General features: G+C 34.9%; 4 protein-coding genes across 4 annotated transcripts; 2 read left to right on the top strand and 2 right to left on the bottom strand.

The window, feature by feature from the left end:
- The first annotated feature begins 7,017 nt into the window (after positions 1-7,017).
- EXL3 (EXORDIUM like 3) lies at positions 7,018-8,312 on the top strand. The gene has a single exon (XM_089603808.1). The coding sequence runs from the start codon at positions 7,118-7,120 to the stop codon at positions 8,141-8,143; it is 1,026 nt and encodes a 341-aa protein (XP_089459934.1). The 5' UTR covers positions 7,018-7,117; the 3' UTR covers positions 8,144-8,312.
- A 5,082-nt stretch (positions 8,313-13,394) lies between these two features.
- Positions 13,395-14,855, bottom strand: LPA2 (low psii accumulation2). The gene is made up of 2 exons (XM_089603477.1): positions 14,432-14,855; positions 13,395-13,674 (listed from the first exon to the last, which is right to left on the bottom strand). The coding sequence occupies exons 1-2, from the start codon at positions 14,826-14,828 to the stop codon at positions 13,529-13,531; spliced, it is 543 nt and encodes a 180-aa protein (XP_089459603.1). The 5' UTR covers positions 14,829-14,855; the 3' UTR covers positions 13,395-13,528.
- Positions 14,856-15,729: 874 nt separating this feature from the next.
- On the top strand, positions 15,730-19,441 carry LOC149379945 (DNA photolyase). The gene is made up of 14 exons (XM_089604491.1): positions 15,730-16,137; positions 16,222-16,355; positions 16,458-16,607; positions 16,693-16,810; positions 16,926-17,235; positions 17,357-17,570; positions 17,747-17,836; positions 17,987-18,242; positions 18,329-18,441; positions 18,533-18,631; positions 18,706-18,753; positions 18,843-18,953; positions 19,039-19,129; positions 19,218-19,441. Exons 1-14 carry the CDS (start codon positions 15,888-15,890, stop codon positions 19,319-19,321), a joined length of 2,088 nt encoding a protein of 695 aa, XP_089460617.1. The 5' UTR covers positions 15,730-15,887; the 3' UTR covers positions 19,322-19,441.
- A 1,196-nt stretch (positions 19,442-20,637) lies between these two features.
- LOC149379944 (Zincin-like metalloproteases family protein) lies at positions 20,638-25,978 on the bottom strand. The gene is made up of 17 exons (XM_089604413.1): positions 25,773-25,978; positions 25,595-25,676; positions 25,458-25,510; positions 25,305-25,359; positions 24,880-25,018; positions 24,710-24,764; positions 24,041-24,260; positions 23,808-23,903; positions 23,476-23,595; positions 23,263-23,388; positions 22,969-23,124; positions 22,579-22,695; positions 22,214-22,339; positions 22,067-22,134; positions 21,456-21,591; positions 21,208-21,373; positions 20,638-21,087 (listed from the first exon to the last, which is right to left on the bottom strand). Exons 1-17 carry the CDS (start codon positions 25,946-25,948, stop codon positions 20,843-20,845), a joined length of 2,136 nt encoding a protein of 711 aa, XP_089460539.1. The 5' UTR covers positions 25,949-25,978; the 3' UTR covers positions 20,638-20,842.
- Between the last annotated feature and the right edge of the window lie 319 nt (positions 25,979-26,297).

Here is a 26,297-nt window from a genome sequence, read left to right as displayed (position 1 = left end):
GTGGTATATAGTATATACCTGAAATAATTTATCTAGAAATGTGTAATTTCACCTTTATGATTATTTGGTGATTAAGTTGGTGCGAAAAGTCATTGCAAAATTTATGTAGCTGGGTACATACGTGGCAATATATATATATATATATATATATATGTTAATAATAATTTATTATCTTAACTCAAACTCATTTGATCATTTAGGCTCAGTTTAACAAATTTAGAGGCCTTAAGAAAACATTGAAAATATAAATTTTTAGAATAGTAATTGAGCTACGTACATGAAAATATAGTAATTGGAATTTTCGTAAGTAATGTGCACCATAATTGTCATACATTTTACATCAAATATATATTATTATTTAGAATTGCATATAATTATTAAATCTGTATAGGAAAATGGTTTAAATAAAAAAAATGGTCCTTTTCCCTAATGGGTGCCAATTACTAAACTAACCCTATTGACAATTGTGACATACTCATTTGAGATAAATAAACAAAAATTACTCTACAACAAGATTGAGGTGATTTTAGTTCAATAATTGTAATATTTTCAAGGAAACAAGTGTGAAATCAGTTGTGTAAATAGTCAAAGATCTAAGTATAGTACATTTTGTTTCTAAATATCTCTACTTTAATATCTTTGACATTTCGCACCACTCCAAGAAAAAAGATACTTAGAACTTTGTTGTTTATTCGGTCTTGAGTCTTGACGACTATTGTATCGATTCCCACTACTCCTAGTCCGTTGAATTTCCTTGCTTTTAATAAAAGTTGTATCCAAAACATATATTATTTTTCAGTTATCAATTACCGTCATAATTCTGCCCTCATAGTGTATACATCAAGCATTGTTATTTTGTTACTTTTATCACCTTTCCAAAAGTGTGTTTACGTGCGAATAGCTAAGAGCTTAATATAATATTTTATATAATTCTAAGCAAATTGTAAAATTTAAAGATTTTTAAAACTTAAAAGTCCAATTGGTAAAAATTAAGATTCTGAGTTAGTATACAAATACAATACACTACTTTTTAATCATTTAAAGATGTGCATTTTTTTCTCGTATAAAATTCTCCATTTTCTCCCCCATTTACTTTACGCAGTCATCCACTATTAAACATTGATTCATTACATGACTAAATTGGCCTAAATTGAAGGGCATTTCATAAGCCCTTTGTCTTACGATTTTGTATGGCCCCCCACGAACAGAAGACCACACACACAAATTTCAACCCCAAAAGCGTAAGAACTTTACCATCAAGCACGCCTAGTTAGGGTTTTGTATGCAATAATTAACTTGTTAAATTACAGAGGTACGAGGAAAAGGTTAAATTTTGATCTTTTTTTTATATACTTTTTCTATAACTGGTTAAAACTAAATTTCAGTTAATTTTTTAAATTAATTTATGGTAAATACATTTTTTTAGACCCTTCTAGTTTTGGTAAAATATAATAATTTTTAATATAACATTGATTAAACTCTACTAATTTCGTTAAGCCTTTTCAATCAATATATATATTATTTTTAACCAAACCTTTAATCAATATATTAAAAAAAAAATTGGATCACATGTATATATTGATTAAAGAAAAGTAAGTTTTTAGATTGTAAAAATCAAGCTCAATCAAAAATTCAAACTGCTTAAAAGATATAAAGTGGTTATAAACATAATCACAATAATACAATAAGTATACTAAATTATCAATATGTTAAGGTAACACTTATCACCACATGTTGCCGATTGTGTTTTATGGGACATTTCTCAATCGAAATTCGCGCCCATAGAAACAAACCATATCTTAGTATTATCAATTAGGCCGGAATGCCTGTGGACTAATTGGTCCGCCCCAACCCGATCTTTTTTTTTAGAGATTTTGGATAGTCAGATTTTTTTTTGGAAAATGGTCGGACCGAATCGGACAAACAATACAATATATAAGCGGATTTTCCTCCGATTATTCGTTTATAACTTATTTAGAGATTATATTTGCACAACAATATCCATTTACACTACATTTTATATTTTGTCAACAAGTTCGGTTCATCTTGATCTTTTTTTCGTAAAGGGTCGGGTCAACCAAAAATCTCCAAAAAAGAGGGCCGGATTGGGCAGGTTAACCCATAGGCGGCCCGGCTCAATTGAAAGCACTAAGATAAACTATTTTCTTTTAATATATAAATTAATTAATTTAGTCTTTTTCCAATAAAAAAAAGTAAAACTATATAGGTGGTATGAGATAGAAACAAAAAATTGAATGGTGAATATTCCCTTCATAAACCTTTTTATCCCACTAACACCTTACACGACACGAGTCCTAAATAATAGAGACATTATTGTATCATAACATTAACAAGTAACATTTTAGAGGTAATTAGATCATTTATTATGGCACGTAAAACAAACGCGCGCCGAATTAGCTCGAGAGCGCGTTGAACACGTCACCTTACTCGTGGCAATGAATTGGAATGCGGGACCCACATTCGCGGCCAAAGTTGTTTTTTGCTGCGATTAGCCGATAACCCGATATTAATCACTGACTTGGCCCACACGTTGCCCTGTGGGTCCCATCAACGGTGTCGCTTTCAGGCTCTGCTGTAGCGTTGTTACTCTCTCGCTCCTACTTGGCACTGAGAAGCTGCGCAATTTACTCCGTGATTGCCAATGCCAAAAATCCCTTTCCTCTTCAAGAATATACCCGAATTAACCTTATAGATTATTCGTGATAAAAAAAAAATAATAAGTAAAATAAAACACAGAAATATACAGTACGTACGTATTCAGCGTATTCCTTGTCGCTTTATATTAACTTTCAGTCTTCTCTGCACGCACTGTCTTGGGTTCTAAGAAAAATTCAGTCGAGAGAGATTATTTAGGTTTTTTTTTTAATATATATATATATTGTGACTAAAGTCACTAAACTAGCGACGTTCCTAAAATTGTGCTATTGATAGTTTTTGAACTGGATGCAGTATTTGTGCAGAATGATGATATTATCCTTCTTTTTTCTTTTTTTTTTCTTTTTCTTTTATCGTCCTTTTTTATTTACTCAATAAAAATCAGAAAATGATATCATATGGTCAGCACTGAGGATGAGAGGCGAGTTGAGAGGATTCTGTTCCTCATGATCGTAAAAAGACAGTACTTTCAGTACAACTTTGTCTCCCATGCGTTGTGCTTGTGCATAACTGCATATATATAATATATACCGAATTTTTGTAATAGATTAAATATTGTATTGCTAAATTTGTGAGCTGTGAGTACACAATGAAGACATTATTGGACTAGTTTAACTCACCAAACTATTTTAGTCGTCTGTTTTAATGGTTCGTCATTTAGCCGCTGATTTTAGTTAATAATAAAACTTTATATTAGCTGAATGGAGACTAACATGCCTCTCTCTATATCATAATTTTTTTTAAAAAACGAACTTGATAGCTATCGAACACGAGCGTTTAACCTTATTGAAAGGTTAATTATGTCTTAACTAGTTAAAAAATATAAACGAATTTTATCCAAACAGGTGAAGTTTCATTTCTAAAAAAGAAAACGAGACGTTGACCATTATTGCTACACTATGGATATCCTTTCTCCGTTACGATCCTTTCGAAACCATGAAAAATTTTACACATCGCAAGCTCGCACCCGTACATGTGTTTCATGAATGTTATCCGAAAAATCGCATTACCACTATATTAACAATTATTTACTGTAATATACGTACGACTAATTTTTGTTTTGATTGTTCATGAGCATCATATTGTATTCACAATTATTTACTTGTCTCTCTTTTTATTTTATTCGTCGAAGGTCTTAAATTAATGAGATTCAAGTTTTTTGATGAGATTTTTTTTTTCTCGTGTGAGTGAAACGAGGGTTGTGACTTGTGTGTTTAGGGGTTTGAAATCCCTCGATTATTTTTGCGTAATTTATTATGCTGACGGCTTTTTATTATTATTACATTTTTTTTTGCTTAATTCCACCACAAAAATTGCCGTTATCTCGTCCACACAACTAAATTGCAATTATCCGTGTCAAATAAGAGAAGCTAGCTAAATTCAATCTTCACGCGACTACAACTGAATGTCGAGACCATAATTCGAAAACAAACCATTAGAGTGACATCCGATTCATAAATTCCCTCAACGAATAAAACCTATAATGACAACCACGGTGATAATAAATTTATTTTTCACTTTCTCAGCTCGATAACCACATATTTTTGTAAATCGCGGATTAATGACCAACATCCATGTAGTTAGTAGTGTTAATTGTTTTGTGCTTTTGCACGATTAATTATTTGACGTTCATATTCTATCTTATTTGACTATACTTGTTTAGAGTACACAAAATTTCCCATTAAAGAATTCTTTTGACATATTTACAAATTTACAAGTTTGTCAAATAGATAAAAAAAATTATGTTTGGAAAGAAGATAGCAAACAGTTTATCTTTGCCACGTCAATGCTACTCTTGTGGACAAATATTTTTAAGTAGTCATCCGAACCATCAGAATTTCAGGAAACAAAAAAATTAAAAAAAATATAGTAGTAACCCGAACTCTGTTGCAATTGTTTTACAAAAGAACAAAATCAAAGGACCACCGATCAGTGGTGGCCTTCTTTAAATACATGAAAATTGGAATCCAAAATTTATTTAATTTACATTACTTTCAGTTGTACCTGAGTTTTAGAACTAAGCATCAAGCCAAAACTCAAGTTGTTCTGAAAATGAAATAAGGTTCAACAAACAAAACTGATATTGTTTCCGTGTCCACTAGCCATGAATCCAATCCAAATCATACCATAGTATTATAAAAAGTTTACATATCATATATCTTTTCATAAAGTGAAATTATCCCTAGACAATTCACGAGCACTGAAACAAATATAAGATCATAAATTTATCTCGATAGGAATTTTGTGATTGTAGTTTTAATATATATTTTTAATTTTTGTTAACCAGGTTCTGAAATGTACATATGCTATTTTAGCCCCTAATTTTCAAACATTTTAGTCACTAATTTATTTGGTCCTTTTCAAAATATAATTTGACACTTAAGTAATTAACACATATTTACTAACTAAAATATATTGTTAGTTTGATAAGATAAAGTAACAAACTTATATTTTAACCCTAAAATACTAAATCAAAGTCAGACAATTTAAAATTTTAAAAGGATTATTTATCTAAATTATTCTTTTTAAAATTAAAAACAAGTTATTTCAGCTCATATTTTAAGTTGTTTAGATGTAGAATTTTATAGAAAAAATTTCTTCGTAAAATACTAAGGGGCCGTTTGGTTTAGTTTTCTAAACTCGTTTTCTGTTTTTAAATTCTGTTTTCTGATTCTAATTTTTAAATTTAAAAAACAGATTTAGAATTACATTTCGGAATATTTTAAATGTTGTTTGGTTATGTTTTCCATTCAATTGTATAGAGATAAAATAGAAAACAACTTTTCATTGTTTTCTGTTTTCTAAACAAATTTCAAAGAAAACAGAAACATGATTCTAAATCTGTTTTCTGAATTTATAACCAAACAGTTTTTCAAAAACTGTTTTCTAGAATTTAGAATCAGAAAACAGAAAACAGGAATGGAAAACTTAACCAAACGGGGCCTAAAAGTGTTAGGAAAAGTTAGGGATAAATAAAGCGCAATCATAAAAATTCAAGGACTAGTTGTGCTTAAAATCCCAAAAAAAAATTATATATATGTAGACACACAGATAGAATCAAAGAATCTGTCTTCCTAATTAACTCGTTGGATAAGAGTGTTGATTGATAAAGACCCGATTGGAAAAAACAATTCAAAGGATAGGTCGAGACTCGAGAGAGAGTGGGCTGTAACTTTTGCTTAACCTTATATGGCAATGGTACACTATCGCCAGAACCACTGACACTCTAAACTTTATCGCCACGTGGCACTACCTTTCCCGTGACGTTCCCGTACCTCGTGTCATCGCGGTTCCACAGTATCATTTCCCCGAACCCTCTTCCCCTATACCAAGTTTAACTTTTTTTTAAACCCCTATTAAATTTTAATTCCCGCGCTTCATAAAAACAAGGGAAAATAACACATTTATACCTTGTGTTTTAGTGAAATGTCGAGTTTAACCCTCAGTTTTCAAAAATATCGAGTTCATACCCTCTGTTTAACTAAAATGACGAAATTATACCATGAAATGAATAACAGCGTCACAAATCTCTCTTTCATTGATATTAACTCTTATATAAGAAAAACCGAATCAAATCTAAATCAGTACCCTAATTTCCAAATTCTCAATTTTGAAATAAAAATAGCCTCAAATTGAAATTAAATAATAAAACTCATACCGCCTAAGAAATGACTTCATTCTGTGTTCAAATTGTAACTCTAAATCTTGGATTCTCTGTTCGAATATGCAATTTTGATGACTATCAACTATCGATGTTTACCCCTTTGCCTCTTTCTATGCTCTTCACGGTTAAGAAACTGTTGTTTATTTTTTAGTTTTTAAATAAATTACATATATGACGCGAATGAATAAAGATAATTGGTGTTTATATTATAAATATTATAGTCAACGTCAATGAAAAGTCAATAAAAAGAATATTTAAGACACTGTTGTCTATTTCAGGGTATAATTTCGTCATTTTAGTTAAACAAAGGGTATAATTTCGTCATTTTAGTTAAACAGAGGGTATGAACTCGACATTTTTGAAAACCGAAGGTTAAACTTGACATTTCACTAAAACACAGGGTATAAATGTGTTATTTTCCCTAAAAACAAAAGTAACAAAATCAATCTGATTATTAATATGAATAAGATTAATAAGATGACGATGAGTTGATCATCATGAGTGCCTGACTTTGTGGGACCCACCTCTCTCTCTAGTCTCTACTCTCTACGCTTTAAGAATCTATCTGTCCTCCATTACCCGCAATCCAATGCCCCTATAATAATAAAAACTAAAAAAATTCAAAAATCAAATAAACTTCAAAATGAATAAATAAAATTCTCCGTTTATTTATTATTTACCCTTTTCTAAATAAAAAAAATCACCCACTTATATAAAGTTACAAACACTCTCCAAGAACACTCCACAAATCCCTCTCTCAAAGACACCCTTCTAAAAATGGAGACCCCAATTCCGGTGCTCCTCATCCTCACCGTACTTACCGTACTCCTCCTCTCCCCGGAACCCTCGCTCTCGTGGCGTCCATGGCCAAACACCACAGCCACGTCACCCACCGACCTCCTCTACGGCGGTTCGAAGAAGTACGAAGGCTCGTCGGAGTTCGTGAAGCTCAAGTACCACATGGGACCAGTCCTCACCGCCGAAATCACCGTCCACACGATCTGGTACGGCAAATGGAAGCCCTCGCAGAAGAAGATAATCCGCGGCTTCATCAACTCGATCTCGGCCGTCGAAACCCCGAGCCCCTCCGTGGCCGGGTGGTGGCGGACGGTCCAGATGTACACGGACCAAACCGGCCGAAACATCTCCCGAACCGTCCGGCTCGGGTCGGAGAAGAACGACCGGTTCTACTCCCACGGCAAATCCCTGACCCGGCTCGACATCCAGTCGGTGATCAAAAGCGCCGTCAATGCCTCCACGCGTCCGCTTCCCGTGAACCCCCAGAGCGGGGTGTACCTGGTCCTCACCGCAGACGATGTCTACGTCCAAGACTTCTGCCGCCAAGTCTGCGGCTTCCACTACTTCACGTTCCCGTCGATTGTCGGATATACCCTTCCCTACGCGTGGGTCGGAAACTCCGGTGCCACGTGTCCCGGGGTTTGTGCTTATCCTTTCGCGGTTCCCGAGTACATGAACGGGCTGAAGCCGCTTCGCGCGCCGAACGGCGATGCTGGCGTGGACGGGATGGTGAGCGTGATTGGGCACGAGCTTGCTGAGCTGGCCACGAACCCGCTGGTCAACGCCTGGTACGCCGGTCAAGATCCGAGCTTTCCCGTTGAGATTGCGGATCTCTGCGAGGGGATTTACGGGACCGGTGGAGGAGGGTCCTACACTGGGCAGCTTATTGACGGACGTGACGGAGCGACGTATAATATGAACGGACTTAGACGGCGCTTTTTGGTCCAGTGGGTTTGGAACCATCTCTTGGGATACTGTAGTGGGCCCAATGCTCTCGACCACTAAAAAAAGAAAAAAAAAAAGAGACTTTTTTTTTTTTAATTGTTTTTTTTTTCTTCCTGTTTTTTCATTTTCTTGTGAAGAAGCTGTGCTTTGCTTTTTTGTTTTATGGGATGTTGATTATAAGTTTAGTTATATATTATGAGATTAGTGAAAGCTTTTTTTTTTTTTTTTTTTATAATTGTTGTAATGATTATTATGATATTTTGCTATATACTATTATTATTATAATATATATTTGGAATTTGGATACTGGTATAATTACTATTAAGTAGTACGGCGTTCCCGCCTTTTTATTTCAAGCTTGCTATTGAAGAATTACTGTTTGTTTAAGTATCTACAGTATTTTTTTTATTATGCTTTAGAAAACATAGATCAGGGAGGGTAGGTGATAATAATATTATATCTCTCTACTCTGAGAAAGTACTTATAAATTTAGAAGCGAATTTCAGTGGGCCATTTGCTGAGAATTAATTATATCAGAACCTACTCATATTTGTGCAATAACGTTAATTGAATACCATTTGAGGAGGTTGAGATGTCACACTTTAATCAAAATTGGAATTTTGGTCAGTTTTTAAAGACCCCAAATTGGCAGTTTATATAACGCTCTTGACTATTAGTTATTGGGTTTAATTCACATGCTTGTAGAATCTAGCTAATTTATTTGTTATTTAGTTTGTAATCTTATATGATTATCCAGAAGACATTAGTTTAATCTTGGATTTTTTGTTGTAGATTTTTTTTTTAATTGTAGATTATATTGAAAAAACGGAAATGAAAATAAAAAGACAAGCGTCATTTTCAGACAACTAGTCTTCTAAATCCAACAACTCTTGGCACTTGGCAGTACTTTTTAGTGTATATAATAGGACCCACTTATTCCTTTTTTTCCTCAGTATTTTCTTTGGTGAAAACTTTATAGGGATTTGAGCCACGACACTTATTTATTGTATTTGATTTTGACACAAAAATTTATAAATTTTACTAAAAATTAAATAAAATTTATTTAAAATTATTATTATTAAATAAATGTTACCAAAATTATAGTGTTCTATATAATTTCGCAATAAACTGATCACAAATTACAAAATTTCGTGACAATTCTATAACAAAATTTTATGAATATCAATCACAAAATAAAAAAATATCCGAAACAAGAAAATGATCACGAAAATAAAATAATGTTTTCGCTTGATTTTAATAGTAAAACTGCTAAATTGTTGTCGATTTTAATAAAATGATTAGAATTTAATAATTATGTAAAAAAATAATACTTTAACTTAAATTTAATTTTTTCCAAATATTATAATTTAAGAAATGGATTTCTTTTTCTTTTTCTTTCTCTTTCGCAGTGCTCTTTTTTACTCAAAAGTGGGCACGTTTTGTTTTGTAGTCAAGAGTCAAGACAAGAGGGCACCAAAACCTAGTTGTGTGTTGGATTTAAACCCACCCAAGAGACACGATACTAGAGTGGCTCAAAGAGCCCTAAAATTTGACTACGAATTTTGGGCTTTTTGATTCTTCCACAATTTTCACGAGATAATAGCTCTTTTTTTCTTTTTTTTTTCTTTGGTGATTCCAATGTTTTCCCTCCCGATAAAACCGAAATTATTAATATATATTCACATAAAGACTCTATTAATATGAATTAGCCTTTTCAAATAAAAAAAATATTACAAAGCATAAATTTAATTTCTAAAATAGTGTATAATTTATCAGTAAAAACATACCAAGGAAAAAAGATTAAACCTAAATCGCACCTTTACTTTCGTAACTATCACTAAATGTGGACTTGGGGTATCGTTCCCCACGAAAAGAAGAGAAAAAGACAGTCCATTAGGCAATTAAAATTCATTAAATGTTTTTCTCTTCCGGTTATTTAAAGATCAATTGTCGATCTCATTTAGGAGAAAACCAGCTGTCTCTCACTTTCAATTAACATCACCATGCAAGTTATTGCATTATATTGTATTTTTCTTTCGCTACCACACACATACTTGGCCTTTTTTTAATTTTGACTAATTTTTTTCTTCTAATTTTGTAATCATTAAACACTTATTTTTCTTAACCAAATCTTCTTATAGGCCGTAAAGTGGCAGCGGCGCCTGTGACCTATTGTATGACCTTATGAAAGCACGTTTGGGATTGTTATTATAACTGAAAAAATGTGACCACTTTTTTTAATTACTTCTTTCATTTCATTATTACTGCTAATGTTAACTTAGAAAACAACAATGGTACATGTACCATGTCCCCTTAAAGGTCCATCATGGATGAGTTTAAGTTCTCTTGAAGGAATTTGAGCCAGATTGAAGGGGTTTTTTTTTTTTTTTTTTTGTATTAATCTTTTTCGTAAGAATAGGGTTGGATTTGACATGACAATGAAGAAGTTTGTCAGTGGCCAGTGACCAAAAACCTGAAAAAAAAATTAATGGAAATAAAAATAAGAGCGCATGGAATATTCATTATGCTGTTATTTAAAATTTCTACTTCTTTGCTTTCCACTCACTTTTTTTTTTATTACTGTTTTTTTTTCATAACAAGAGTAGTGGTAAGTTTTTGTTAACTGTATGGCTTTGTTATTATTTGGTGGCAACATTTCTTTTTCTTACAATTTTGATGAAGTGACACTCGGTGATTGTGAAGCTGAAGCTAACCACAATCGACTAATCCTAATGATTATGCGGTCTTTTTAAAGAAATTATAGGAGAGAATACGAAAGTGAAAATGACCCCCAGAAAAGAAGACCCACTTGATTGGCCCTTCCAAAACAAATTATTTATTTATTCTTCAAATGAAATTCAATGTTTTCTTTTTGCTAATAATGAAATTCAACATTTTATCTTCTGCTAACTCTGTATTTAACTATTCATCAATATCATTATCATCAATAATATAGTTTTTCGTTCTAAAAAAACATTTATCTTTGAAGAATTCGAATTCAACAAGATTTTCTTTTTTGCACGGAAAAAAATAGAAATTAAAAATATTGGGGTCTTTTTTAGCCCATTTATTCTGATAAGTTGGCCATATATTGTACCTATCTATCTATGTATACTTGCTATACATATACGGTGCTTATGTGGTACCTAGGATAGCCTAGTGGAATTCCACGCCACTTCCTGTGTGGAGGTCGTGGATTCAATCTCCACTGCAGCAAAAACTGCCTTAAAAAAAAAATATACGGTGCTTATAGTATAAGCAATCGTATATGTAAAGCTTGTACCGAGTTTCAATACTTGTAAAGCTTGTGCAAGAAGAAATATTGGGTACTCAAACATACCAAAAGTTCCAAAATTATTTGGATGACAGTTCATAGTATAATGCACCCAAAAGACATTGTCAAAAAGTCTCAACAAATTCTACTTGTGTTGAAATTCAGGTCTCAAACTTGAAGTAGTTCATACTCATGCTTCTTGACATTTATGGCATTGACTATATATCCATTCTCACACTTAACATCTCAATTTAAGGGATGAGATGACAGATAAGAAAAAAACATAAAAAAGAAGGAAGAAGGATAGGATAAAATAATAAACATTGTATGTATCTAATAATTTGAAGAACAACTAAATTGTCAAAATAACTAGTGTAGGCCTAACCTTTTTTTTGACAACACCATGAAGTGAACAACAACCAGAAATAAATCCAGTCCGTACTTCAGATCCATCATTTTCTTTGGATATTTTTGAGCTGATATACATTCACACACGCACAAACACACGTGCACTTGTGTGCGTGTGTGTTATTTGGCTCATTGTTCATTACCATAGAATTAATTGCTCGGTTGGTACCAAAAAAGTTAGGGAGCTTTGAGCGAATTTCTCAGAAATTAAACTCTTAGCATAAGATATTATCTAATAGGGCCAGAGATTGAAATAGTCATATACAGAGTAGAAGACAGGTCAGTGGAGACTAGCACTGGAATTGGAAAGAAATGAAGCAGGGTTTTAATATGAACAGCATTTAGAGTGTATTGAGCAGTAAAAAATGGTTCTGAAAGCAGGAACAGCAACCAAGTTATGGTGAAAGAAAGAAAAAAGTGAATAGTAAAGGAAATGAACTGAGAAGTGAATTTCATGTCAACTGTGTTTGTACTTACTTACTGAAGATTGATGATTATAGGCTGATAAAGATGTTTTGACTGTACCTATCTGAGTAAAATTACATAAAGGTTATATCACTATTGGTCATAGAAGAAGGCTAAGCTGGCCTAGGCTCAATTATATAATCCTAGTGTAGCTCAAAAATCAAGCTCAACAATTTAAAGGCATAAATAAAAACTGAAAAACAGACCATACCACTATTTTTTTTAAACTCCGGTTTGGTCTAAGATTTTTTTTTTTTTGGCTGTTTCAAACGGCCTGTTCCAAACATTGAAATCGCAAATTAGACCGGAGCAAACTGGTTATAAAATATTAAGTATCAACATCTTTATTTCAAGATGTGATAACTTTGTTTGTTTACGTTAAATACGTTTTCCAATTAATTTTTTTTTAAATAAAATAATGTTAAAAAGGGTCTAAAAACCGCACCGGAGCAGTCTAAGAGCATCTTTAATGGTACATTGGCTTAATTTGTTAAATCAATTTTTTAAGGTATAATTTTTTTAAGCAAAATTGCTCTTTAGTGGTAAGCCAATCTCCATCTTTTTGCTTAAACATTAACCATATTTTTTTTTACATTTTATTGCATTCTCATTGGTTGAAAAATAAGTGGGACCATTAGCTTAGTTTAGAGCCAATTTGCTTAATAGAGCTAATTTGCTCTACCAAGCAAATAGCTAAAATGTGCAACAATGGTTAAGCTAATAGCTTAAACTTTTCAAAATTGCTAGCAAGTCCCTCTTTTTGCACCATTAAAGATGCTCGAGCATCTTTAATGGTGCAAAAAGAGGGACTTGCTAGCAATTTTGAAAAGTTTAAGCTATTAGCTTAACCATTGTTGCACATTTTAGCTATTTGCTTGGTAGAGCAAATTAGCTCTATTAAGCAAATTGGCTCTAAACTAAGCTAATGGTCCCACTTATTTTTCAACCAATGAGAATGCAATAAAATGTAAAAAAAAATATGGTTAATGTTTAAGCAAAAAGATGGAGATTGGCTTACCACTAAAGAGCAATTTTGCTTAAAAAAATTATACCTTAAAAAATTGATTTGACAAATTAAGCCAATGTACCATTAAAGATGCTCTTAGAGTTTATTTTCTTACTTAGTCATATCCAATGTCAATCCAAACCGTTAAGAGCAATAAATCAGTAGTGAAAGACAATAGCTTGGAAAACTTGACAGGTGAAACCTAAAAATATACTCAATCACTCTTTCTCATAGCCGCAAGCAAATTGTTGTCGCATTACACAAGAAAGTTAACAGCCAATTAATTACAAAGTCATTTTTGGTCTTTGAGTTTTTCATTCTGTAGGTACTTAGTCACTCCATAAGTGACTGTTCCGGCGACGAACAACCCGACCGTTGGCGTGAATGTTGGATACAAATACTTCACAAAGAGCTTGTCCCACTTTTCCGGCAGAAAACCTGCATAAACCATCGAATCAGCTTATCCATTACGCACTATTAAGGAAACAAAATTTGAAAATTACTGTTTGTTTAGTAAATATATGAACCTAAAGCAGTACTAAGTGGTAATGAAGAAAAAACGATATTTGGACATCTTTTAAACTTCAAAAATCTCCACGGAGAGTTCTTAGTTGCAAGGCATTTATGTGTTGCTTTTTTCCAATCAACACGACGAAGACGGAAGCTATAAAATCAATTCTTTGAACAACTTATTTTTCCGATTTGTTTGACAATCTCGTATGATTAGGTCATTACAGAATATTTAGCAAGCTGTCAGTTTTTGTTCACTTCAAAGCTCTCGTTCTGTTCATCCCAATTACGATTGAGAAGCTTCAAGCTCTCATTCTGTGAATCTCAATTCTGCTCGATCGTAATAGAATCAATTGAATTTATCGCGCACATTTGAGCTTTGATTCACACAGGCTAAAAACACATATCACTGGCTAAACCATCACAACACAGCACAATAAACTCAAATTACGATTGAGAAGCTTCAAGCTCTCATTCTGTGAATCTCAATTCTGCTCGATCGTAATAGAATCAATTGAATTTATCGCGCACATTTCAGCTTTGATTCACACAGGCTAAAAACACTTATCACTGGCTAAACCATCACAAGTCACAACACAGCTCAATAAACTCAAATTCCGCAACAAATCACAGACTCGTTCGAATCCAAGCAGAAGAGGGAAAAAAAAAAAAAAAAAAAGCGTACCAGAAGCGGAGAGAGCGAGGCCTTGGACGAGGATGATAACGCCGAGACCAAGCCAAGCCAGAAGAAACGCGCTCTCGTTCCTTCCAGTTTCCTTGGCTTTCTTCTCTTCCTCCGCCGACACAGCCGAGGCCGCGAAAGCCGGATTTTCCACCGGAGACCGACGGATTATCGAAGCCCTCTCTCTCTTTCCCTTCCGCTTCTTCTTGCTGCTCTCCTTCGTCGGAGTCGGAGATCCGAAGCCGAGCTTCTTGGGCTGGGCCTGCGATTGGGCCTCCGACTCGACGGGAGGGTCCGATTGGGATCTGACGGCGGAGCGGAAATAGCGAGGAAGGCGATGAGAGGGTTTAGCGGTGGTGACTGTGATGCCCAAAGTCGATGTGTTCATTATTAGCGCCATTTTTCTGTTTTGTTGGTTAACTTCTTCTTTTTTTTTTTTTAGTGGATATGATATTATTTGTGTAATTGTGTGATATTCCTATTTTCTAAATACGCCCTTTGCTTTTGTGTTATTTCAGTTATAATTCCCAAGGAACTGTTTTCTTCAATTAACACTTTTAACAAAATCATTAATTAGTAATGTTAGGCAAAGTATTGACTCACTCCACGTAAGAAGAAGTGCAATAGATGATCGATAAGTAGTTTAGTTGATCGACAATGAGCTAAATAATAATAATAAAAAAAATTCACGTATATGTTTATGAATTTCGATTGATTTTCTCTCACATATGTTTAGCCACATAAACTTTATTGAATACACATAAACTCGACAATTACCGTACGTTTGAACCATTTGTCTCTCCGCATAATAGAATTTTTAGTCGCATGTAAAAAATTTAGTTCAAGTAATTTGAGAAAAAGTTATTTGAACTACAAAGTGAAACTCATATTACACACGTTAATATCAATTCGATCATTATATGAGCGTTAGATTTGTGTTATAATTAAAACGTAACACATTAATTCCGTTGATTTTATAGAATTATAGTCGGAACACACAACTTTATCGTATGTCTCCGGCGAAGTTTCCTTTGCCGAATTTTCCAACGACAACACAAAATATTTCGAGATATGTCAAAGATACCCTCTATGGCTTGGAGAGCTTGCCCTCCTACTTATTATATATTAATGTCTGGGAAAGAAGTCATAAATTCACAAAATATGGGGCATCAGTGGTAATAACAAAGAGTATAGGGGTTTGGAAAGCAAATAAAGGCAGAGAGAGAGAGAGAGAGAGAGAGAGAGAGAGAGAGAGAGAGAGATTCCAAGAAACAGAAAAGAAAAGCATATAGTCTGAACTCCACATGAAATTCCAACTCACTTCACTCGAACACCACAGAATCGAATTTCGCAGTCTCAACCATTGGCAATGCGAGCCCTAACATAAACACAAAACTAGTCTGTCTCTTATTTCGTTAATGGAAAACCCTCGCTCTCGCTCGCTCCTCTTCCCATTCCCATGGCGTCGCTCTTCGTTTCTTTCCCTCATTCTCATTCCATTTCATTCTTCCCGAACGCTCTACGGCCGCCGAAACAGCGTCGCCGACTCTCCTTGCTTTCTGTCGGAGCTCAGACTGAAGATCGGAGCTCTGCTTTGGTCTGGCTCAAGCACGACCTTCGCGCCGACGATCACACCGGACTCGCCGCCGCGGCGTCCAAGCACGGAAGTCTCTTTCCTCTCTACGTCTTCGATCGACGAATTCTACGCCGTAATTTCTCTTCCTCTTTTGTATCTCTTGAACTTAAGAAATATGTGTTTATACTTATGCATATGCATTTACATTTTGATATAGGATTTTCTGATGAAATGTTGGAAATGGTGATTTTGGCGTTGGAGGATTTGAGAGCTTGTTTGAGAAGCCGTGGATCGAATCTGATGGTTAGATTTGGAAGAGTTGAAAATGTGCTACCAAAGCTGGCGATAGAGGTTGTTGTTCATGGCTGTTGATAAATAGTTAACCTTAGCATAGTCACTGTTATATTCATTTTTGTTGAGGATTCGAACTTGATAGTTGAAATTGGGAAATAGGTCAATTCCACACATGTATACGCAGAGGAAGAGGTTGAGCACGACCTTCGTGAGCTGATGTATTTGGCCGATGAGTCTTTGAAGGCAATGCAGTTTTCCAATGGAGGACCGGAGCTTGTTCTTTGGCGAACTCAGTTTTATGATGTTGAGGTTATTTTCATTGCCATTAATATGTTTTTTTTTTATTATATAGTTTCGCCATTGCAAGTAGTTAGGACTGTATGTTCTTGTGTAGAGATTGATGGATATTCCCGATTCTTATGATGTCTTCAAAAAACGTAAAGTCAGAGTTTCCTCGCCGCTTCCAACCTCAGAGCTAGCTCTGCCTGGTGTAGATATGGAAATAGATTGGGGTAATTTAATTTTTCTTTAACTTCCAATCGTGAAATTAGAATGAACATAGATTAGCTTTCGGGGTGCAATTTGTGTTTCGGAGTTAAGAGAGTGGCTTTTTTTTTTTGGTGGTAGGCTCAATTCCATCGTTTAGTGATCTGATGGATTTTATGGAGGAAAATTCACCGAAACCTGTGAAGAGTTGGAATTCGATCAAGGCGAAGTCAGCTGAGGCTGTATTAATGGAGCTATTGAAGCCTGGTCAAAGTAATCAGAACATTTCCAGTTTTGAAAATGACCAGAATTTCCAGAGGAAGAGAGTTTCCAGTTCTGTGTTTGTCACACGTAGAGGTAGTGTTGTAGGAGGTGGGACAGGCACTGTGTCAAACGCATTGGCTGCGTATTTGAGATATTTAGAGGGAACAGCCCGAGATGACTGGCAAGAGTAAGTTGTCACTTCTAGTCGTGCGTTTCTTTTAATTGTGTGTAAACACTTTCTTTCACAGTCTTCAATGCAACTTCAGTTGATATATACGTTCAGCTTCATTGAGTTAAATACTACGCAGGCTTCACGAAAGTGTGCGAAGAACAGAAGCTCGAGAAGGAGCCTCGTTCACCAAACTCTTTGGTCCTGCCCTTGCTCTTGGGATTATATCTAGAAGGAGAGTGCACTATGAAGCCATGAAATACGAGAGGGAGCGAAACGGTGGATTCCTCTCTCCATTTGGATATTCAACAGTCTGGGTCGCTGCAGCAATTGATGCAGTTTGCTCTATGGAGGTACTAGTCTTACAACTAATTTAACAGTCATTTTGGGAATTTTTTTTTTCGTCTTGATTTATTTTTTTAGGATGGAGAAGTACAGACTGTTATTGATTGTAATGATTGGTTGGTAATTTTCTTTGATAAGGTACATGTTTTGCATAATTATTTAATGTGAATGATTTTCATAACAGTGGTATTGGCTCATGTCATGTAAAAGTCAAATAAGTGATGCCACAAGGTGCGGTGTTCGGATTTGGAGATGGAACAATCATCTGATTCAGGTAAGCTATTTCATATACTGATTTGAAGTGTCTTTATCACGTTCCCTCATATTATGTTATGATATTGTCGTATCTAGCTTGGATGACCGTAGGTCGGCATAACTCAATTATCATCTGCATTCTTTCGTTTTATTTTTTATTTTCTTGCAGTACACAGTATCCGGTCACAAGGGTCCAGCTGTTCTTCTCGTCCATGGTTTTGGAGCCTTTTTAGAGCATTATCGGGATAATACAAACGATTTGGCTGAAGCAGGAAATCGAGTTTGGGCCATCACAATGTTGGGATTTGGAAGATCAGAAAAGCCAAATATCGTCTATACGGAACTCATATGGGCAGAGCTACTCAGAGATTTCATCATTGAAGTCGTGGGTGAACCAGCCAATCTTGTGGGGAACTCAATTGGCGGTACGCTATAACCCGTTTTCACAGCTACAAGAATGTGATTCATTGCTTTGGTTCTTTGTCTCCAATTTTTACAATCTTGTCTGCAGGTTATTTTATTGCTATCGTTGCTCGTCTCTGGCCCGCTTTGGCCAAATCTCTTGTCCTTATCAACAGTGCTGGAAATATTGTTCCGGGGTATTCATTTGTGCCATTCACTAAAGTAAGTATAATAAGTCAAAATAGAAATGGTTGTGCCAAAGCGCTACAAATTTGGGAAAATCTGTAAATTAACCAACGAAAAACTGTTTCAGGAGAGACAAACTTCAGGGGCCACGTGGCTTGGAGCTCGTTTCATATCGTTCTACCTGAGGTCGAGCATTAAAAACTTACTGAAGAATTGCTACCCTACTGTGAGTCTCTATCATTATTGTTTTTTTACTTTCTCTCGCCTGTTCTATATTTACTCATATATTGTACATTGCAGAGAAAAGAGAGAGTTGATGATCAGCTTATTGACGAAATGCTGAGAGCAGTATCCTTTATTTTTCCCAGCTTCTCTTATCAATATAACCAAATATGTATTTTAGTAATGTTTTTGTCTTTAACATAAAATTACAACAGTCGAAAGATCCGGGGGTGCTAGTGGTGCTGGAAAGTATTTTCAGCTTTAATCTCTCGCTCCCGCTCAACTTTCTCTTGAAAGATTTGAGTGACAAAGTTCTAGTCATACAGGTAAACTTATTTCTTATATCTTGTTTAATAATGAATTCGGCCGAATTTGATAACGTCTAAATCTTGTTTGTTTTTTTTTTTTAAGGGAATGAAAGATCCCATTTCTGACTCCAAATCAAAATTGGACATGATCAAAGAGCACTGCGAGGGGGTTGCGATCAAGGAACTGGATGCTGGTAAGACTGCGTTTGTGTTCTTATATTTTTGCTGAATATTTATATATTATGTTTATTTGTGTGAAATATAAAACATTTGAAATTGTAGGTCATTGTCCCCACGATGAGGTTCCGGATTTGGTGAATTCGATCATTTGTGAATGGGTAAAAAAGGCCCAACAGAGTAAGACTCGAGTGGGCACAATTGCCTAACTAATTATACTTGAATATTTTTTTAAAGAAAAAAATGGCAAAAACATGTGGAAACAATTGCTGGTTATGGCATTTCTTCTATCCCCAGCAAAAAAAAAAAAAAAAAAAAAAAGTATTGTATCAATGCGTATTTTGTTTTGAAAGCACACACTTGATTAAAATGTTCAAAATAAATTAACATAATTTATAAAAATTTTTGATATTTTTGAGTTATATTAAAATATTATGTTAGTTTTTAGGATGATGAAAAAAGACTAAAAATTATTCGTTAATTGTAGTAATTAAAAAAATAACACACTGCTCGTTGCACCGATATTGTCCTTTTCTTTTTGTCACCGAAAGAAACAGTGATACGCCAGTTGATTAATTAATTAATTGTTTAGAACTTGAATGTGTAGTTTACAAAAAAATTACGTTGAAGTAGCTAATTACTAATTAGGCACTAGTAGTCTTGGCTTTATATAGCAAAGTTTAATAAAATCTCTAAACACTCACCTTAATTTATAAGTACAGTCTTATTTCAAAATAAAAGAGCAACATACATTTTTCATTTTCAGATAGAAACAAAATTAACCATGAATAATTCATATTTGCTTTTCTTTTTCTTCTCAATCTTCGTCGAAATTTAAATGTCAAAATCAGATTCTTCGTATTTTCAGATCATTTCAATGGACGTCAAAATATTTGATGGGTACCGATTGAATTAATTGGTGTCTACTTCGAAATAAAAAACGAAAAAAATAATATTTCAGTTATTGACAGCGAATATTCTTTTCTCTAATTTTTAACAAATTTGAGCTATTTCCCAAGTTCATTAGTTCTCCGATCCAAAAAAACAAGAAAAAAAAAAAAGTTACATTAGTTTCAATTTTGAATATGTTTTAATTTTTTCACTTGTTAAAAAACAGAATGTAGTTATTGATATTTTGAAAGATAAATATGAACATAGAAGAATGATTAAAAATACTTGGAATATATTACAAAATGTGTAGAGTTTCTCAATTTTGAAATAAACGTACAGCTTTTTTTTTATCAATTAATAAAGTGTTATGAAATCTATCATTTAAATTTTTTTTGTCATAAGAAATATTTAAAATATTTTAACCCAGAAAATAAGATAATTTCTATAGAAAACTTATCGGAAACAAGTTATTTAATATATTTTTAATGCATTTTGATTTTTTATAAAGAAACTAACTGAAATAACATCATGACTTAACTCTCCAATAGTTTAATAGACACGGTTTCCCTCAGCAATAACCACACAAACATGTCCACGAATCTAAAAATACAACTAAATAACAAAACACAAATCAGAATAAATAATAATATTTCATTTAACCCTATTTTATTCGAGAGAAAACTTGAATATGTAGTTGGTAGATTAGAGGGTGAGGAATCAAGCATTCACTTATATTCGTCTAACCTTTACCAATCCATTTTTATTGGCACAACCCCCTCGAAGTCTCAGTCTCTGTATGGGAATGGTGGGTGGCTGAATGATATTACCTTGTGGTGGTGTCAAGACCCGAGCTTCATTTCTTCACAAAGCGTTGTGATATCAGGAACAAACCCGCCATTCGAATATCTCAAAATTCCGTCCCCGGCGAGACCTTTCAACAGATCAGCCGGCTCCTTGGCTCCCCCGTGCTGCAGAAGCTCCGCTCTCAGAGCCGTCCCTGTGCTCAACGACAACGGATCCTCTTTGCAAACATTTTTCCATACGCTCGCCGCCAAACACTTTGCATACAAATAGCTATAATAACCTAAAATTTTTGTCCACATAAAATTCGAATATAATGTCTATTTTTGTCCGCTAAAACAATTGGAATAGCAGTGTTAGTTTAGTGGCAATTGTGTAAAGATCTCGCATGATTTTGACTCACCTGCACCGTAACTTAAGAGGTGATTGAATCGAGTGCACCAATTTGTTCCCTCTACGTGTGTCCAGCTAGTATGTTCTACTTTCAAATCTCCAAAAATAGAACTTGTGTCTCTTGGCGGGATTGGCTGTTCACCGTACAGTGTTTGGTCTAGTATTGCGTAAAATACCTGAGAAATTTAAGCAAAGATCGGTCAGCACTCTCATTGTCGGGGCTGACTAAATCATGTGAACATATAAAGGGGTTTAGACCTGGCGTTGCAATTCTGTCGCTGTAAACATCTTTTTGGCTCCGTTCATCGACTCAACTAACTTTTCCGGTATTACTTCACCAGTTGAATAGTGCTTGGCAAATGTCTTCAAAACTCGATAATCCCATGCATAGTACCTACGAATATCACCTAGATCATTACCACCCAAAGGCCGAATAAAAAAGAATCAATAACATACACAAAAGAAAACTTGTGTACGGGGAAAAAATTCATAGCACATAATATTAGTACCAAAATTTTTATCATACATTCCCGCTTTGTGAGTTTTGTGACGACCGAGATATGGGTGAAGAGAGAACATAATGGCCACTAATACTAATAGTGGAATGTTTGTAAAATTTCAGAAAATTTCGTTGTCTACTATGTTTTGTTGCGATATAATGGATGGTGTACTGGGTAGTGGGTATTATCATCTCAAGTTTTTTAGAGTAGCTGCGAAAACCAATTATTTTTATTTCCCTTTCTTTCAACAGAAATTACGAAAAAAATGCAAACTAAATTGCTAAGTTCTAGCAAGCTCTTTTTGTGTAAGAAAAAAAAAGTAACAAAATTGATTGAACCACTTGGAAAAGATTGCAAAACAATACTCACTCAAATAGGTTTGAAGGCACTTCTGCTAAATCAAGAGCCACCCGGGTGCCAGAAAAATGTTGGTAATCCTGCAGGGAGAGAGAAAACAATCTGTCATAAGGTAAAAAAAAACAGACGAGACAGAAAGGTTGAACTGTTTTCTGATACCGTTCTTGACAGCAATGAGTGAAGTGCATGTCCAAACTCGTGGAAAAGTGTTTCTACTTCCGAATGATTTAATCTCACATTAAATGGATCTCGAGAAGCTGAAAAATTGCAGACAAGAGCTGCAACCTGTTGTTTCACAAGAAGCAGAGTTCAGATTCAGAAGGATTAAAATATTTTGGAAATATCATCTGTAAATAGAACTTATTGAGGACAATGGCTTAGGGAACTTATTGAGCGTATCCTCGATATCTAAGTTCCTAATGCCATGCATCTCTCAGAAAATTCGGTGGAAGACTAGACTGACATAAACATAAGTGACCAATTTTGATGTTCTAGTTATTTAACTAATCAGAGAGAAAACTTACAGGGAGTTGGTATTCTGTCTCAGAAACTCTGCGGCCACCTCTAATTGTAAAATGAGCACAACCTGGATACTTGCCTTTTCTGGAGTGTAAATCAAGATACAGATATCCCAAGTCACCCTGAAACATATGTATGTCAATCGTCCCTATTGGCATATAATAAGCAGCAAAACTGTATTCCAAACAGTATGTCTTATAAAAATCAGTTAGATTTGTCAATAACATTTCTCCTTGCGCTACTTATTTTCTTTATAAAGAGTTACTTCTGTCTATAGAATTATGCCGGGTAGATTAGAAGTATCTATAGTGTTATGCTCGGCTAAGCTTCATTTAAAAGATTTCAAATCTTATGGAGTTTCAATGGCCTGGATTTGCAATAATACACTTAAATACCTCATCGGGATGATGAAGTGACATCTTGAGCACATCTGGGTGCCATGATTCACCATGTCCAAGTGGAACACTTTGAAATGTTGCGCCAAATAATGAATGCACCAACGCTTTTAAACCCTCAATACATTGGGGCAAGGAAAAGTATGATGCTACAACCTGCAGAAAAGATGGTTGCTCAAATAATGTTAATCTAAATCGTGAGGGTTGAAACAGACTAATATTCAACCACACATGTAATTGAAGATTAATAAAGAAATTATAATGCCAATATAGGTAAAGCACTGTGTAAGTTACCGTAGAGTCCAAGTCATAGGTTTCTGACTTCATAAACGATGTGTAGTACGCTTCATCCCATGGCTCTAGATCTGCAGTTCTTCTACCAGATTTCTCTCTCTTGAATTCCCTAATTTGCCTAAACTCCTGCAAAACTTATTGAATCATTTTCTTAGTAGACCTGTGGGGAAGTACCGAGACTGGAACGTAAATCCATTAAGACAAAAATGATACCTCATCAGCACTAGGCCTGATCATCCTGCTCATCTCTTTTAAGAATGACATCACAACTTGGGGTGATGAAGCCATGTTCAGACTCACTAAGTATTCAGCATAGTTTCTATGCCCCAATAACTGCATTCACCACAATAAGTAATGTGATTAATTCAGCATGATAAAGTGGTATACATGAACTCTTTACCGAAAACAAACCATGTCTGGTAGTAGTGCACCATGAACTTAATTGTTAAGTTTTTGGTATTATGAGATAAAAATGAGGATTGAAGTGAATCGAATTTTACGATCTGATCAGAAATAAAGATCCAGCAAGCATTGCATATAATTACCTGGGCGTGCTCATGACGAGCACCTATAAGCTTTTCAAGAACGCCAAGGTTTGCTTGAGGGCACGAATTTCCTTTAACATAGGCCAACTTCCTAACCTACAGAAGTTAATTACTCAAAACTATTACGCCACATCAAGAAGAAAAAATCCACAGAGTCCAAAACTACTCAACCAGCATCCAATACATACAATTCACAGAACTATATTAGAATTCACCAATATGAAGAAAACTACCTCCTCATTAGGGGTCGATTGCAAAAGTAGAGACAGAGCAGAGGGATCTGTACTTATGCGGAATCCTTTCTGTTTCGAAGTATTACTTCCCTTTATTGATTGACTTGTTGCAGATGAGAAACCATATATGGGCTTAGCGAGGTGGTGCAAATGCTTGGGAAAGCGTGACGATGGATATATATCCACAAAGCCTGGATCGATGATGATGTTGTCACTAAACCTGACATATGCAAAAACAAACTCTGAGATAAATGGTTTCGGAACAGCCACTTGCAATACAAAAACACTTCCACACAAAACCCAACCAATTTCAACTCCTAGAACTTAGCAGTCCTTTTTTCTTTCGGAATGAGGAACTTAGCAGTCCTTTCGACACAGACATCAGAATCAAACAGTAAAGAAATTTCAATTAGCAGTCCTAGGTTTAGGAGGAGCAGATTCCTAAACCAAGGTGCACATATTGTAAAATATTATTGGACCTCGTCAAAACTACTGAAGATCTAAGAAATAGCCTCTTTGCAGAGTCTTGTGAATCTGGAAAGAGTACGATTCGAGTTAGTTTCGGACCCAACCTTTACATATAACTGGAAACATCACGCAATACATATATACATTAAACTTACTGTTAACACTCAAAGTGAATGATTGATAATAAAGTACAATACTTACTCTCTGCACATCTGAGAAGTTTTTAGACTTAGTTGATTCACCCGGTCCAATTTATCTGCAAAAGTGAAGGTCAAAAAGAATTTTCTTATAATGGATCAATGCTTAGCTAGGTAGAATTAAATCTCATGCAAAAGGGGAAAAATTGAAGATTGAAAGAACACAATAGGTACCACTGCAAAGGTGAATTCCACCCCTTTCAAAGTCAATGCGCAGGAAGCGTGCTGCTCTATGAGCTTCCTCGCTAAGCAAATGTTTTTCTTGCTCAGCCTTTTTCACTGCATCATACAGGGTATGGTTCGTATTGAGGTACTGAAATTCAGAACGAAAATTATCATGTTACGGTACAGGATAACGTCGCGATTCATTGGCTTGATACATCTCCGCCTAAATGTTTAAACAAATTTCCTAATCAATACATCAGAATACTCAACTCAATACCGAGTTTAAAGCTTGTTTACAAATCCAGGAATTGCCAACCAAAACACAACACATCTGGAAATGGAAATCTAATTGACCAACACGTCAACCAACGAGAAACACGCAAGATAAAGTTTCAAGCCGATCAAAACTAAATCATTCGAAACAGTCACCTCACATGTAGATACTCGTTAATTCGCATTGAAGCTTTGTTTGCCTCTTCAACGAACTCCCTACGAACATCAAAATGTAATATCAATGTAATAAGCCAAACAACAAAAAATAATCAGATATGGAAACAGTTTTTTTAAAATAAGAAGCGAAGACCAACCTGTCTGGGTGAGTGCTTCTACAGAGCTCAGCGGAATCTACTACTGAACAAACCTAATCAAATCAGGCAGAAGAAAAACAATCACTATCACGCAGATTATTATTAGAAAAAACACGCCTATTCAAAGTAACACGTACTGTGTCGGAGAGCTCGTCCATCGCTCTGACGATTTCCAGCGAAGAAGGCTGACTCGCGATGTACTCGATTATCTCACCGGACCTGTATCACAATTGAATCACTGGTGGACTACGGAAATTCGTCGATTGAAACTTTGCAGTCGAACAAGGAAAACCGAAACCCTAGCTTTGGAAATACCGTTCAATTGCGTCGTCGACGAAGCGTTGAAAGCCTACGGGGATTTTCAGGTGAGAGAAGCCATAGAGGCCGGTGGTTGTGAAGGTTCTCTGAGGCGACGAGGTTCGGCGGTTGAGAATAGAGTATCTCACGAGTTTCCCGCCATTATTTCGTCGGATGAGATTGACTATCGCCATTTGGTTCTTCCTCCTCGTTCTTTTAGCAGTGGCGGCAGAATGAAGAAGATCAATTTGTGATATATGTTTCCAGTTCAGCGCCAACTTCTTCCACCGTTCTTGACGACATGTCGTTTTTGGGAAAATAAACATTTATTCTCTTCTTGTTTTAATGATTTTTCTATTAGAACCAAACTTAAAGTTGTCTTGTTAATTAGAGCATCTCCGATACAAATGCAAATTTTTTATCTAAAACATTTTTGCATAAGTGAACAATATTTTAGGGTTTAGGGTTATTTTACAGCTCAAACTCATCTTATTTTACCCCTACTTAAAGAGTATTTTAAGTATATTTTTCCCACTTTAATTT

Source organism: Urtica dioica, chromosome 12 (genome assembly GCF_054948205.1).
Source record: "Urtica dioica subsp. dioica isolate 48M chromosome 12, U.dioica_male_clone48M_v1_H2, whole genome shotgun sequence".
In the NCBI taxonomy this organism is placed as follows: Eukaryota; Viridiplantae; Streptophyta; class Magnoliopsida; order Rosales; family Urticaceae; genus Urtica; species Urtica dioica.
This window is presented reverse-complemented; position numbering and strand designations above follow the sequence as displayed.

Coding starts and splice junctions, on each gene's coding strand:
- EXL3 (XM_089603808.1), top strand. CDS start 7,118: ATGGAGACCCCAATTCCGGTGCTCCTCATCCTCACCGTACTTACCGTA.
- LPA2 (XM_089603477.1), bottom strand. CDS start 14,828: ATGGCGCTAATAATGAACACATCGACTTTGGGCATCACAGTCACCACC. Junction 13,675..14,431: donor CCTCGCTCTCTCCGCTTCTG/GTACGCTTTTTT, acceptor TGGTTTATGCAG/GTTTTCTGCCGGAAAAGTGG.
- LOC149379945 (XM_089604491.1), top strand. CDS start 15,888: ATGGCGTCGCTCTTCGTTTCTTTCCCTCATTCTCATTCCATTTCATTC. Junction 16,608..16,692: donor CTCAGTTTTATGATGTTGAG/GTTATTTTCATT, acceptor GTTCTTGTGTAG/AGATTGATGGATATTCCCGA. Junction 17,236..17,356: donor GCCCGAGATGACTGGCAAGA/GTAAGTTGTCAC, acceptor AATACTACGCAG/GCTTCACGAAAGTGTGCGAA.
- LOC149379944 (XM_089604413.1), bottom strand. CDS start 25,948: ATGGCGATAGTCAATCTCATCCGACGAAATAATGGCGGGAAACTCGTG. Junction 23,596..23,807: donor CTCGTCATGAGCACGCCCAG/GTAATTATATGC, acceptor TGGTGAATGCAG/TTATTGGGGCATAGAAACTA. Junction 23,125..23,262: donor CCTATGACTTGGACTCTACG/GTAACTTACACA, acceptor TCTTTTCTGCAG/GTTGTAGCATCATACTTTTC.